The sequence below is a fragment of the Camelus bactrianus genome, chromosome 1 (genome assembly GCF_048773025.1).
Source record: "Camelus bactrianus isolate YW-2024 breed Bactrian camel chromosome 1, ASM4877302v1, whole genome shotgun sequence".
In the NCBI taxonomy this organism is placed as follows: Eukaryota; Metazoa; Chordata; class Mammalia; order Artiodactyla; family Camelidae; genus Camelus; species Camelus bactrianus.
Genome location: NC_133539.1, coordinates 11,510,299 through 11,526,025, shown reverse-complemented (window position 1 = coordinate 11,526,025; position 15,727 = coordinate 11,510,299). Strand labels below are relative to the sequence as shown.

General features: G+C 36.8%; 1 protein-coding gene across 2 annotated transcripts in view; it reads right to left on the bottom strand.

The window, feature by feature from the left end:
• SCAF4 (SR-related CTD associated factor 4) overlaps positions 1-15,727 on the bottom strand; it is a 53,005-nt gene that overhangs the window by 4,847 nt on the left and 32,431 nt on the right. Inside the window, exons 13-19 of one of the 2 annotated variants that reach the window (XM_074360691.1) lie at positions 14,938-15,038; positions 14,392-14,505; positions 13,385-13,541; positions 11,967-12,124; positions 10,549-10,714; positions 10,372-10,458; positions 10,023-10,214 (exon numbers count right to left, since the gene is read on the bottom strand). In XM_074360691.1, coding sequence (XP_074216792.1) covers positions 10,023-10,214; positions 10,372-10,458; positions 10,549-10,714; positions 11,967-12,124; positions 13,385-13,541; positions 14,392-14,505; positions 14,938-15,038 — 975 coding nt within the window. The remainder of the gene's footprint in view (positions 1-10,022; positions 10,215-10,371; positions 10,459-10,548; positions 10,715-11,966; positions 12,125-13,384; positions 13,542-14,391; positions 14,506-14,937; positions 15,039-15,727) is intronic. The other variant, XM_074360694.1, reaches the window with a different exon arrangement.

Below are 15,727 nucleotides of genomic sequence, written 5' to 3'. Positions count from 1 at the left end.
TCTTGTATGCCATGACAAGGAACTTGGACCCTGATTTTAGAGTGATGGGAAAACTATGGAGGAATTTTTAGCAAGGATGACCCCATGTTCATTTTGAAAGATCCCTCTAGCAAGCTGTATACAGGAAAGCAAGGGGGAGGACGCTGGAGAGCAGCTAGGCTCTTAATCTAAGAATCCAGGAAAAAGACTGAACTAAAGAGGTACTGGAGCTGAGAAGCAGATTTAAGACCGTTAGCAGGCAGAACTGAGAATTTAAGAGAAGGAACATAGCTCTCTGCTTTGAATGAACAAGTGGATGGAGACATCAACGCAATGCAGAAATTTAGGAAGAGATGCAATTTTTGAAGACATGATAAATTTTACATGGTAATACTGAGAGTTGGAGGGGCCTGGGCAACATCCAGTGGAAATGCGCTGAAGAAACTGATTAAATGCATATAGGTAGAGCACAGAAGAGTCATGGTGTTAACTTATCCAGAATATGGGCAAAACAAAAAAGGGAAGAGTTCAGACCTGGGGAAATATCACTCTAGACAGAAATTTCCAAATTTTCTAATACAGTAGGATTTTAGGGCAGACGAAAAAAGTGACAGTCTCAAATGTCTGCATTCAAATTAGAGAAGTATAAGAAATACACAGGCATTTAACTAGTTATTTCTTACAATAAGCCAAAAAAAAAAACACCTGACAGTTTCACAATTTAAAAATTTAAGTCAAGATTAAAGGGGAGGTGCCATTGCTATCTCTAGCAAAGATGTTGGTAATTATGGGGGAAAAAGAACAAGTATGTTAAAAGGCTAAAGGGGTGGCCAGGGATGAGTAGGTTGATATGGCTTGAGACCAGTGTGGACCTTGAAATCTAGAAGATATTTATAAATAAGGGATACAAATGTACATAAACGAATAGGGCACTTCCCGCCAAGGATGGCCACAGTTGCGTAGTTAGAGAGACATACAGAAAGTTACAAAGGCTTGAATTAAACACTATAGGAGTGATCAACTGAGCACATTAGTTGGACACTTTCATGGAGGATTTAATTTGGATCTTTCAAAAAAAGCAAGGATTTGCTATGTGAAAAAGGAAAGGAAGGGAGGAGGAGGACGAGCAGAAGGAATATCTGAAAAGGCAAGTTAGTAGAAAAAGCAAGGTGCTCATTCTACCTATTCTGCACCATGCTCTCGGCTTCCATCCTATCACAGCCACTGCCTCTACGAAGTCCTGGACCTTTCATTACAAATAACTTTATCACTGCCGAGTTCTGTTTTTCAAATACCCGACTCTAACCCCCTTCCCAGAGCAACTGTCATTCCCACTAGGATCATGTCCCCAGTGCCCTTCACATCTTTACTTTCCTCCTTACCTGCCTTGGAGTCCATGGTTCTCCCTCACCATGTTGCCCGGAAAAACCTCATCGTTGGTTTTAAATGCAACTCTTCTACCTGATCTGCACATGAACACAGCTGCGCACCACCCCCAACATGCTGACTGGTCTTATTTAAAATTTATAACTACAAATACAAGTGCTCCCTTAAATCTGGCGAGCAATTCTAATTTTCCTAGTTGATTCACATTCTCATGTTTCTAGATAATGTGTTTCATTTGTTCCTGTTTCTCCTTAATTCCACTACTCTTGGCTGGTTTGCTGTGTACAGCTTCAGAGATAAAATTCAGAGCCTGTAATTCATCCACGTAAAGGGTAAAATTCAATGGTTTTTAATATATCCAGAGTTGGGCAACCATCACAGTAAATATTAGAACATTTCCACAACCTCAAAAGGAAACCCTGTATCCATTAACCATCATTCTCCATTTCCCTCTAACTCCACCTCAATCCCCAGGCAACCACATATTCTATTTTTTTCATCTCTATGGACTTGCCTATTCTGGACATTTAATATAAGTGGAACCATACAATGTGTGATCCTTTGTGACAGGCTTCTTTCACTCAGCATATCTTCTCAAGGCCCATCCATGTTGTAGCTGGTGTAAGTCTTTCATTTCTTTGTATTACCAGTGAATATTCCATTATACAGAAATACCAGATTTTACTTATCCTAGTTGGTTTATCATTTTAAAAAGGCAGTTATAAAGACTTTATCCACCTGCCTACCACCAAATCTACCAATTTACCCGCACCTGTATCTGTGTCACTCCGCCTGTCTGTGAACTGTGTTCCAAAGGCTAAAGAAGCCTCTTATTCAAATCCTAAGTACGTGCCCTCTCACCTTCATAAGGCTATCAACCTAGCAAGTATCTCCTTTCTTACATCAGAAATTACCCCTCTACTGGGCTTTCCAATAAAAATTTCTAGTCTTTGTCAGTCTTTTAGAAATAAAAAAAACAAAAACCCCCTCCTTCACCTTGCATCTCCCTTCAGCTATCACCATTTTACTGGTTACCTATATAGCACACCTCCTCAAAGAGATGTCCAAAATCACTATCCGTTTCTTCCTCTCATTATCTCCTGATCCTGCATTTACTTATATAGGCTTTTGAACTTATCACGCCAATGAAACCACATTTCTCAAGGTCACCCAGAAGCCTTCATATTCCTATAATCCAGTTGGCAAGTCTCAGCAATCTTCTTTGCCCCAACAAAGGCATCTGATAGTTGATCTCTCCCTCATTCCTAGGAACTCTCTTTCCTGGGCTTAAAGGATTTTTGCTTCCTTGCCCACTGGCTGTGCCCTGTCAGTATACTTTGCTGGATGGAAAATTACAGGATAGTGGTTAAAAGTGTAGGTGTTGAATTCTAGACTCTGCCACTTGGTGCTGTGAGCTTGGGCAAGTTACTTCACCTCTTGATGCTTCAGACTTCCCATCCACAAAATGGGAGTAACTGTGTCAACTTCAAAGGACTTTAAGGCTTAAATAACACTTAGAAGAGTTCCCAACATGTCTTAGTTCTCCATATCAGATTCTCAACTGCTAAATTCTGAAGTGTTCCTGGGCTCATCCCTCACTACTCCCCTACATTTATTTCTTCCTTAGGTAATCTTACAGGCTCTGGTGGCTGTAAATAGTATCTATATTGGCTGATGATACCAGAATTTACATCTTTAGACTTTATTTACCAGTTGTTTAGTTGACCTGAATATTTAGTTGCCCCTGAATATTAAAACATCCAACATTTTAACTCAACATCCTTCTCCTAAGCCTGCTCTTCTTTGAGATCTGCCCATCTCAGGAGTGGCAGTTACACTCTACCAATTGCTCAGGTCAAATACTTAATCATTCTTGACTCCTTTCCCTCCCATATTTAAGTAATAAGGCCATTCTGAGGCTCTATCTTTAAAATACATTCCGAATCCGACTGCCTACTACTTTCACTATACCATCCCAGTGCACACTGCTAGCTCTCTAACCTCATCTATTCCAATGGCATCCATACTAGTCTCCTCTTTCTACTCTTACCAACTCCTATAGTTTGGTTTCTACAGAATACCCATATGTAATCCTTTAAGAAATGTGAACCAGATTACAACACTTTGCTCAAGTCTTACACCAACTCCTGCTGGACTCATGACCAGCCCAACAACCAGCTCTGAACTCATCACTTGCTGCTCTTCCCTTTGATCACCCCTGCTCCAGCCCTAACAGCCCACTGGAGTCCCTCCAACAAGCCAAGTTTGTTCTCAGTCCAAGCTTCCCTTCTGTTATTCCTCCTGAAATGTTTTCCCTCTGCATTTACATGGCTCTTTCCTCTTTTATCTCCGTATTATCTCCTTAGCTGCCCTCCCTGGCCAACCCATTTATAATAGCACATATCATGCAACATTCCTCCGATCCCAGTCTCTGCTTTACTCTCTTCATTGGAGCATCTCCATGCAAAATTATTGGCTTACGATCTAAGCCCCCACTAGAATGTAAGCCCCAGGAAAACAGCTCGTATCTTGTCATTCGGGTATCTTTAGTACCCAAAAGGGTGCCTGGCACACAGTAGGTATTGAGTAAATACATGTTGAATGTATGAATGAATAAATGATGGCACCATAAGTGACGACCAACTCATCAAAAGATACCTCTCATGGGGCAAGAGCAGTGGCTGCCTACAAGGTCCAGGTCTCTCCCCAGGGCAGTGAGTCCACTGTAAACCTATGAAGATCTGAAATTTATTTTAAGCAAAGCAGCAGTGTTCTCTCACAACCTTCTTTTCTGTTCCTAGTCGCAGTTCCACCTTACTTGATTCCAACAGAATGAATTTCTGTGGCATTCTTGCATGAACCTAACACAAAATTTGTTCACATAAGGAAAAAGATTTATCAACCACTGTCGTCTCTCCTACCAATACCCTGAGATTCGTATGTGTACATTATATAAAAAACATATATTTTAATCATAAAAATGTTTGTTGTTTTTACTCCAGACCTTCAGAAAATTGAAATAACAGTACAATCCATACATGTATTTCCTTTGCCTAGATTCACCGATTAATAATATTTAGAGCTTAATTATTTTGAACAGATTCTCAGGCGACTCTTATAGTAGGCACTGTGTTGGGAGCTGGGGAGTTTGGAAAAATGAGGAGCTAGTTTTCAAAGAAAGAGAAAAAGCATATTTAGATTACATTATAATTATACCAAAAAATCATTCTTAGAATGTTAGCAATAAATAAGAGAAATTTAAATTTTCAATAATATATAAGATGTGTATCTATTTTGAGCATAGAGTACATTGTGTTTTGATAAAATCTAATACATAAAACCATAATTTCAAATGAAAAATAAGAGACTATTATTATCTCTTTGAAATGACTCCTTGGTGTTTTGCAAAATAACGTACAATAAGGTTTGATCAATTTCCCTACGGTTATTTATGGTTGTCTTTAAGAATTTCAGTTTGTATATGAATTGCTATTTTACTATAACTGGCAAAGTGTAACAGTTGTGACTTTGAGTTAAGAGTTGTACTATTAAAAAGTCAAGATGTTTGGGATATACAGTTAACCCATCACATAATGAGATTATCCACAGGGTATTTTATTTCCAATGTTAGCTGGAAAAAAATCTTACCTGAAATTCTTCACAGCATTATCTTTGTCTATCACAATTAATCTAGAGCCCAGAGTGTCTGCCCCTCCCACCTTCCTCAAGCCCAAAAATATGTGAGAGGGCTTTAAACTTAAAATAGACTCTTTAGGCTGGAGTTCTGCAGTCTAGGAAGTGCAGGAGGAGATGCAGACAATGTGATAAGCAGCTTTCAAGTTTCTGTGCGAGACCTTCCCCATGTTTTGTTTGAAGTGCTTTACCTTCTGAGAAAATAGTGTATTCATGCATAAATTCATATCCAAGGTAAATATTTTTTGTGGATTAATCACTATTAGTCATTCACTGAACAATGTTATATACCAAGTTGCAGGCACTGTGATGAGTAATTGGGAACTTTTTCTAACTACCTAACTCTAGTGGAATAATATAATGCAGTATTTCGAGTTATCAACTCAAATATCTTAAAAGCTTTGAAGAAGAACACTTTTATAGGGTAAACAAACACCTTGGTAGATCCTTCTGGCTTATAATTTAATATAACCAATATTATAGCAAAGTTCACAACAAGAAAAAATATTTTAAAAGTTTCTTCACGTTTCTTTTGAGTGCTATTTATACCAGTATTTTGGTGCTCTAATGTTCTAATTTAAAATGTTAAAAATTGCTGATTATAAATGTATCAAAATTCTAGGCAGAAAAATCCAAAGCTTAGGTGAAATCACCACAACTCAGTTACCAATTTTAAAGTACTGCTGACTCCTAAATAACATGGGTTTGAACTCCATCATCTACTCATATACAGACTGTGTCCAGTAAATATGTCCTACACAGTCCACAGCTGGGTAACTTGCAGGTGTGGAACTGCGGGTATGAAGGGCCAATTACAAAGTTACATGTGGATTTTGGACTGTGTGGGAGTCAGAGCCCCTAATCTCCACACTGTTCAAGAGTCAACTGTAATTACAGAATTTGATGGTGAAATTATTCACCTTCATGGAAGTCTTAAGGATCATAGCTACTGCATAAAAGCAAACACACCTGTTTAATTCAAAAGCCAATTCTGTCTACATAATTCCTGAAGTGTCTCAATTTTGGAACATCAACTCAAATGCCTACTGAGGCCAGGCAACGATGTGTGGAAATCAAGCATGAAGTACATCCCACTCTCTAGCAATTCAGCCTGGAGGCCACCAATTCATGACTTTTACTTTAAATCTTTGGTAACAAAAATTATCAGTAAGAAGCAATCTTACACATAGCCAATTCTTATTTATAAATTTCACCACCACCTTACAGCAGTGTGATAAAATGTCTGTATTTTAATAATTATAATGAATAAATGTATCTGGCAAGAGAAGAGACTTTAATTTTCCACAAGAGGAATGAGTCCAACTTAGCTTAATTTTTCCTTGAAAAGATATCCTGGATATGCTGGTAACACAATAGAGATATGTAACACAAACAAACTTTTTTGTGTATTTTTTTATTGTTTGGAACACCAAAATAACCCAAATTTCACATTTACAATGAACTTTAAAAAAAATATGCTGTACATATTAATAAATACATGTTATACAAAAAGTTTGGAAAAGTAAACACATACACTTATACAGTAAAGAGAATGCACTGAATTGCTATCATCTTTAATATTCCTTTTCTCCTAAATGATCAACAACTGTAACTGTGTCCTCTAGCTTTTATGAAACCACCAATGCTCTAACTAGCTATCTTGGAGTGTGAGGTACTAAGAACAGATTCCTTTAAAATCAAGTGATAATGAATCACTGCTGTGCATCAAATAATTTCATGTTTTCAGATTATCAGTTACTAAAACAATAAAAATCTATGAAAGACCAGAGGCTTAAGTCTCTACAAACTTGGTACTGTGGGCTACCCTCAGCTCAGCTCCAGAAATACATACTCATCCCTCCCAAACTAAGAGAAAATTATTTAAGCCAAACCAATCTTAAAGCACCCCACTGCCTCCTTCATAACCAGGACTCACTACAGAACTTTCGAAGATTTGTTGAAACTTTGGCCCCTCTACTTTAAAAATATTATTGCCACATTTCAGAAATTAAGATCCAAACACTCAGTTAAGTCTCAAGGATACATTTACCTTCCACTGTAAGAAAATGATTTGAGTATCATTAATGGGAATAACACAGATATTAGAGTGTGCTATTTAAATGAAATGCCACTATGACTAACACACATTTTCTCAGCAAGCCAACTGATGGAACTTTAATATGTGTGGATTTATGATCTGGTCTAATAAGCCATGAAAATATCTGAGGTGACTATGCCAAGACACATACTTTCCTGAAAAGACTGTACCCTTTGTCTGCCAATAATTAGAACAGTTTAAAATAAATCAGAGATAAAGTAATATTTCAAAGTTTCAAAGTATATTCTTCTCTAGGTATTCTAAATATCACCTAGGATATTCCTTACCTGTAATATTGCACCCACCATTACCTGAGCGCTTACCCTGTGGCAGGCCCCATGTTAGTTGTTTTATATATGTTAGCTCACTGAATCATTACAACACCCCGGCGTGGCATTTTTATTTCTTTTCCCACAGTTGAAAAACTGAAGTTTAGTGTCACCTTCTAGGCTTAAAGTTTTCTGGCATAGTATAACACTGCTTTTTTATTATCATAAGAGAAAACATTAGAGCACCAAGACAAAACTTGAAAGCATCTTAGTTCTAATTTTCCATGACTTGGTTAACGTCAACAATGCCCAGCCCTGATTACTAGTTCTGCAGTGCTGCAACACTGCCTGTGATTACTATATTCCTTGATCAGTATGATGGAATTGTCATTAATCCTTTGGATAAATATTCTTCATTTGGATACACATTTAAAAAGTCTCATTTCAATAAAAAGTCAAAATTCATGGGATATTCTTTTCAAGATTTCCAACTGAAGGAACAGGGAAAGCTTCTTTCTCATGATTGGAACTAAACTACTGCATTTTAGCTAAAAGTGTTTACTTTAATAAAACAGTTTCATTTTTATGTTATGTCATATTCTAACCATTCCATATTTGGAACATTCTTCAATTTCTAAATTTTGTTTAAAAAGTTACAGACCAAGATCATCACCAGAGGTAGAAGTAAAACAGCCCTACACTGAGAACCATCCACCTACCTATCCACTTACTCACGTAACAGATGTTCCTCTCTCATGGAGCGTCCATTCTGGGGGATGGGAGGAGCCGGACATCCAAACAGGTATGTTGGGTAATGATAAATGTCAAAAATTTAATTATTTTTCTAGCAGCGCTCAGCTTATTACTAAGCTGATTTTTTAAGCTTATCAACTTTTGATTTGTTTTGTTTCACATGTTGGCTGAGACTTTATATATATTTCACTCGTGGTAAGACATAAAGGGCAGAGTCTCCAAGACTTAAATGTTAAATCAGAGGCAGTTTATTTATTCTTCAAAGTTGTTTGAAAGTAGTGGTTATTAGACTCCTGGTGATGATGAAATCTCTTCACTCACTCAATGAGCTAACTAAGCTCAGAAAAAAAAGCCCAAAGCATGCAATTTTGTTAACAGTCTCAGGTGGCCTAGTATCTAAGGACACTAGACCAGGAAATTTTATTTCAAAGAGAATTCATTATCAAGGGTGGGTGTTGGGTGGAGGAAAGGGGTGGATCAGAAAATTCTACCCAACTTAGATTCTATGATTCTTGTATAACCATCTTTCTACAAATATGGGGGGGGGGGAGCATAACAAAACTGATCTCCAAAGATGTTCAGGTTTCCTGGATCCTACTCCAATTTTCCTTCTACTATGATTTCCATTATGGCATAGACCTCTTGAGCAACTTCCTCATTAAACAAACCATTTTCCATCATTGAGACTACTGCTACATTACCTGCGAAAAATTTTAACCCTAAATCCTTTTACCATTACCCAGTCCACATACTAAAGGAAATAAAAATCAAATTTATTATTAGCCTAAACTCAGTCTTGGAGCGGGCAGAAGACAGCATGCCATTTAAAAACAAATTGATTTTTATTATAAATGTCGTACATGGAACAAAGTGAAAATTTCCAACAGTGCCGAATGCTGTAGGTGAAAAGTAAAAGTCCTACATCACAAACCAATGTCCCACAGTTCTGTATCGCAAAGGTAACTAATGTGCTCTTTCCAAAAAAATCAAAGATTATGAAAGCAAACATTTGCACACACACACATATACCTCCGAAAAATACAATGGGCACACAGGACTAGAACATTTAAATACTAAGGACGAATTAACTATTCATTAGGAGAATCAAGTGCTAATTACACTTGGCAATTCCACTTCAAATACAACAATTTATTATTGAAAGGTTGGTCACTATAACAAGTATATGACATATTCATTTAGAATTCAAGCAAATAAGGGTAAGGCCTCTTAAAGATGTAAACAATCTAAATCATGCTTCCCTTGATCGCAGTAGTAAAGTTGCAGGTAAAGAATACAACAGATGAACTCTTGCAGGAGAAAACTGAGGGGTCAGTGGAAATGCACACCTTAGGCGGTGCAACTGTCACTCAGGTAACAAAGCCATTTTATTGCAATGTATCAAAGATGATTTCTTTACTAACCCAGAGAGAAAGCTACCAAAGTCCAGGGAATTTAAATATTATAAAAATTAATCCAGACAGGAAAAAAAAATCTATGTTGTCAAAGAAATGCTATCTCTTATTAAGCTGGGATGTCTGGGGTTATGTCAATCATGAACTTTGTACCAGTTCCTTTTTTACAGAGATTAGCTTCATCACTTTTCTATACCAAATTAAGATGTGCAAATCCAAACTTTAATTCAAGACAAATAAACATGATTTGATTTTTGAGGCGGTCTCTTGAGGGAGGGTATTCTTGGTAAAAACCAAGTGCATATATTTAAGAAGAAAATCTTCAAAGAAAAATATTAGCCTCAGAGAATATTTTACCAACATTAGCATTGTTTATTAAAAAAACAAACTTGGGCAGGGGAAAGAAAAGTAATGATAAAAAAGTTAACTTACCAAGAAGTGAAACAGGCTGGGTTACAGGAGGGGTGGGCAGATTCGTGGGTGCAGCAGGTGGCACAGCAGAGCCATACATTTTCACACTGTCACCAGACTCGGCATTTCCTCTAGCCCCAGACACCACTGTTGGAATGGGATTTCCAATAGATAAGTCTTTTGTAGTGTCTTCATTTATACCAGCGATAGTAGCTAAGGAATATAATTACATCAACATGTGAAGCTGAATAATTAATTATCTCCCCGGTCAACATTCTTTTGCCATACTACAGATCCTATTACTGGTCCATTCTCCCTCCTACTCCCAGCTCCAAGAGGACAAGTGAACACAAAGGAAAAACATGCTTACAGTTTGGGATGCTTATTGGTGGAGTGTGAGGAGGAGGAATGGATACTGGTGGAGTTATAGGAGGTGGGGGTCCAGGAGGAAGAAAACCTAGAATAAGAAAAAAAAATGTCAATTCAAGCTGTGTCATTTTATTTCAGGCTCTAAAAAAAGAATGTCTTCTCACATAATTCAGTGTACCTGGTGGTAAATGCATTGGGTTGAATCCTGGGCGCAAAAACGGTGGAGGAGGTGGAGGAGGAGGAACACCAGGACCAAAGCCGGGAGGCGGAATTCCCAAAGGAGGTGTGAAAGTAGGTGGCTGGAGAGTACCAACTACAGGAGGTCCTGGCTGATGTGGTGGGACCTAGAAAGAAAGAAAAATGGAGCCACGTATCTAGCCACCCTCCCAGCCTTTTACTGTGTAGAGACAAAGAAAATACCTTGTTGAAAAAATAGTTCTCTCTAAATTGTTCCTGCTATATGATAAACTTATTAGATAATAGGTGGAAACCTGTACCTACCCCAAGTGATAGAAATCATACATTTTATATGATATATGTTTACCTTATAGAAACATTTTTAAATAATAGAAATCACTTATTTATTTGCTCTCTACTTTATGACAGCAAATTCACACTATATTTCACTAGCACCTATACTGGTATTCTGCTAGAATATAATGTTTAAAAATGTCTTATGGTCAGGACAGTAATTTTGAGAAATTAACACTAAGAAAAGCTACCTGGTAATTTGCACAGGATTAAGATCACAGGTCCTAGGGTCAAACTGCCTGGCCCCCCCTTTTAAGCAGTTTGTGACACTGAGCAAGCTACTTACATTACGATCTCAGTTTACTCATTTATAAAATGGAAAACTGCCAACCTGACATAATTAGGGAGATTAAAGAGTAAATAAATGTTAAGTGCTACTGCCTGGCACTTAATAAACACCCAACATATGTCAGGTATTATGTTTTAAAAAAAGTATGATCAACTTTTATAGATTAGTCAAGTTTCTTTAAATGAGTCATGACATAACACTGAATCTTATCTAGAAGGCATATCCTTCCGTATCTGGAACAGCATATTCAAAAGGTCAACTGAAGAGTGCCGATTTGGGGAATCCATTTATAAAATACCACAGCTAAATTAGGTATCAAAGCATGTAATTTTCTTACATTGAGAAAATCAAGAAGCTAGGCCACCTACTCTGGTGACAACTCAGATTTATCTGATTCAATTTTATGGTGAGAAACTGAGGAAGGAAGGTATTGAAAGAAAAGAAAAATCTAGTGGATCACGCATAGACGTATGGGTCAAGTATTCATAATTTTTACCAAAATGTTACTTACTTAGCTCTTGTTATGTAACAGAAAAGTCACACCTCAAGTCAAAAAGCTTATGTGGTAAAACATGGAATAATCCAGACAGATATAAGGCAATATGAACTTATTCTGGTTTTTAAGAGTTTATAAATAATACGCCAACACACAAAAAAGTAATATGCTCATTTACATACTCGTCTTTGACTATGAATCTAGACACACATCTACAGTACGATTAGAAAGGTATGTTCCACACATTTAAAAGATTAAATAATGCCCCAAATATTCTTACCTGTGGAGGTGGTACTGTTATAGGTGCAGGAACAGGAATGGGAGGGACAGGCACAGGTAAAGGCTTAGGGATGGGTGATACTGGTTCTGTGTGTGAGGTTTCTGCCCCTCCATTTTGAGCAACTTCATTTTCATGCTTCTTGGGAATTCCCTTCCAATCTATGAGAGTTAGAGAAATGTAACAAAAGCTTACACTTTTAGTTTGTAACTTTAAACTCTTTTAACTTTCAGTACAAACTTTAAACTTTAAAGTAATTTTTTAAATGCTGATATTAAAATCAGACAGCAGTATGATTATTAAATGCCTATGCTAATTTTATATAAATTATTTAAATTAATGAATAACAACAGCAAACATGCAAAAAGAATGCTTACTATGTGCCAGGCACAGTTCTAAGCATTATATATATTACATATACCTTCATTTAATTCTCACAGGCATCCATCTATAAGTAGGTCCTATTATTATCCTCATTTTATAAATGAGGTAAACAAAGACAATTTGTCCAAAGTCACATATCTAGTAAGCTGGCAGAGACGGGACTCAACCCCGACATATCTGGCTCTAACGTCTATGTTCTTAACCACAACAGTGTACTGTTTGGATTAAAGATCCTGGGAAGGAAGCAGGATTCTTCTTACCTTGGACCAGAACCTCTCAGAACACCTGGTACATAGTAGACCCTAGATACCTGTTTGCCTTAATTGAAAGGCAACCTTAAGTGAAGGCAACACGCACCGTGTAGGGAAGGGGGATGGATATGAGAATAGTCCAGCACTGTTTCACCACCCTTTGGCTCTCAAACCATCACTCCTGTCTGAAGCTTCCCTCGAACATTTACTCTATTTTGCCATGCCATCCGGTGCTCCTCTTTGTCCTGCTATGTATCAGTCTTCAGGTCATGCCCCCATAAGCTGCAAATTTTCCCAATGCCCTTTTCCCCAATCCCACTGTCCATCCAGCATTTAATATTCAGGCTACAAATAATTGCACCTCCTCGTCTTACACATTTACTTTTGATAGCCTCTGTGAACATTTAAACATTTTTCAAAGAAATTATTATGAAGCAGTAGATTTTTACTACAACAATGTTCAGTTTAAGACTCACTTGATCTGTTAGGTTTTCACAGTGAAAAATCCTACTTAAGATCTACTTAATACCATAATTAATAATTAACCCCACAATCAGTAATTATTTCATTTGTTGTGTCTGCATCTCTCCCACTAAATATAAGTTGCACGAGGGCAAGGACCACAATTGTCTTATTCACTGTTGTTTCTTCAGTTTATAATGGAGAGACAGGCACCCACATAGTATTTGAAATTATCTCAAAAATCGACTCCTAATGCAGAGAACATTTGTCATAGCACTACCAAGAAAATAGATAAATTTTTTAAAAAATTAAATACTGCTTTACCTGGATTAAGTGTATCACTGTCCAACATTCCTCCTTCACAAAAACTCTCCAGTTCTTCAGGCTTGACTTTGTCCCATGGAATATAAGTAACACCAAGTTCTACATCCCAATACTGCTTATAATCTGCCTTTATTCCTTTGTTTAAGGCCCAGGCAATCTATTTCACCATTAGTTAAAATATAAAAAGATAAGGGAGAAAAACGTCAAAAATTTTGAGCGTTAACTGTTTCCCACCATCCTAATCACCAAGACTTGGTCAACAAGGCAGAAACCTGGCCTGGTTATCCCTGGATCTCACTCAAAGGTATATTTGGCACTAGGAAACTGGTTACCCCTTTATCCCACTTTGTCCTAGGATGTAAATTTGACTGGTAATCATGTCCTTACCAACTCACCACCCCCTAACTCGGGCAGCATAAAACTTAAGAGAAAAGGAAAAAGTTACCAGAGACAGGGTGAAGTTCCCCATACAACTAAGAATAGAAAAGTGAGGAACACTTTTAAGTCTCAGGTACCTCAGGATTACTCAACATGAGATAAAGTCCTTTGCAGTGCAATCTAAGGGTATAACAGGGTATTGTGACATTGAGGAAACACTGACTCTGGCCCCTTTGGGGGGGGAAATACTCATGTACCTACATCTTTTCCTCTATCTTCAGTAAGTATTTTTCATAGTAAATTCTAAGATGAGATGGCAAACTTCAAAATTAAAATGTAAAAAAATCACAATTTTTTGAATGACAAGATAAAATATTTTACAAAATTTGACATTATATTTGAAGCACCAATTAAATACCCTGATGAATCTATCCATCTTGAAAAAAAAATCCCACAAAATTCTACCATGCATGTAGGACTTAAAATTTTGTTAACTCTTAAGAGATAACCTCTTTAAAAGAAGATGCGTATGTAATAACACTCTGGTGTCTAAAACTGGTTTTTAAAAAGTTGTGTAGTATTATGTATTAAACTTTTAAAGAAATGAATTATACAATATAAAATAGTACCTTTATGGATTTCTGGTTCACTTTATAGTTTCCTCGGCTCAGTTTCTGCAGGGCACGATAAGCATCTTGCCTATGAACCATAACAATATAGGCACAACCTCTGGGAGGAATCATCTGCTCCAAAAGATTTTAATATTATAAAATATGATAAAGAAATCAAAGAGCAACAAGATATAATAGTAATTGATCAGTTAACAACTCTAACTCCAACCCCCTGCACCCTCTAGCCAGTGTTCTATAATCTGAGATTAAATGAATTTGTAACTGGCAGTTCCAGTTCAGTCTCAACTGCCAGTTATCAACAAACCTACGGTCCCCCAAGCTTTGTTATATAAAGGTTTCTTTAGAAAAAGGTTTTAAATTAAACTTGGTTATCCAAGAAATGTGGTTAAATGCAGAGAATGCTAAACATGAAATCATAATACCTAAACTCTAGTTGTATCTTCTACAAATCTGGGCAAATTTTAACTTAGGTCTCAAGTCCTTGATTTCATAAAATAAGATTAATCACATCAATCTACTGTCATTAAATAATTTAACACTCACATTAATTGATTCAATTGGCCCAAACTCTTCTAAGAGACTGGCAACATCTTGCTGAGTAGTCCTTTTGTCCAGTTGTCCCACCCAGAGTGTAGTACTACAAACTTAAAATAAAATTATAATCATAAAAATATACATATTTGATAATGAGCAGCACTGTACTTTACAGAAAATATGCATGAGTCACATTATGATTCCATCAAGTTTAAGTAGAAAAGCCCACATACATTTTAAAAATTCTAGTAAACTGTGGTAGTACTTCCAGAAATGGAACCAGGATAGTGAAAGGTACACCTTTGAGATGGGAAAAAAATGGCTTTTATAGACATCTGAAGATTTCATCTATGTAAACCAGGGTCAGGGAAGCAGTATCTTGCTCAGAATCACCCTTGGCAAGTGAAAGGAAGAGCTAAAATTTGATTCCAACTCTCTTGATCACCAACCAATTCGGTGTTTGGTTCACTATATGTAGCTGTCCCTATCTAACCATCACATGTGTATGATTTTTCTCTTATGTTGTGTCCTAGCTGATAAGCCTTAGAGTCAGAAGTTTTATATATGCTTCAGTCATATTATAAATTAAAATTTCATTAATTTTGTTTAATAAGATGTGTCTGGCCCATCTTACTAAACATATTCTAAATACATGATGAAATTCAGGAGATAATGCAAGTTAATACATTCTCTAAACTGTGCATCTTTATAAAAATAAGAGGGCATTAGTTATTCTTGAGGAAAATAAAGACCAAACCACCTTTCTACTCTGTGTAGTACAGGGAAGCTAGTTAATGGC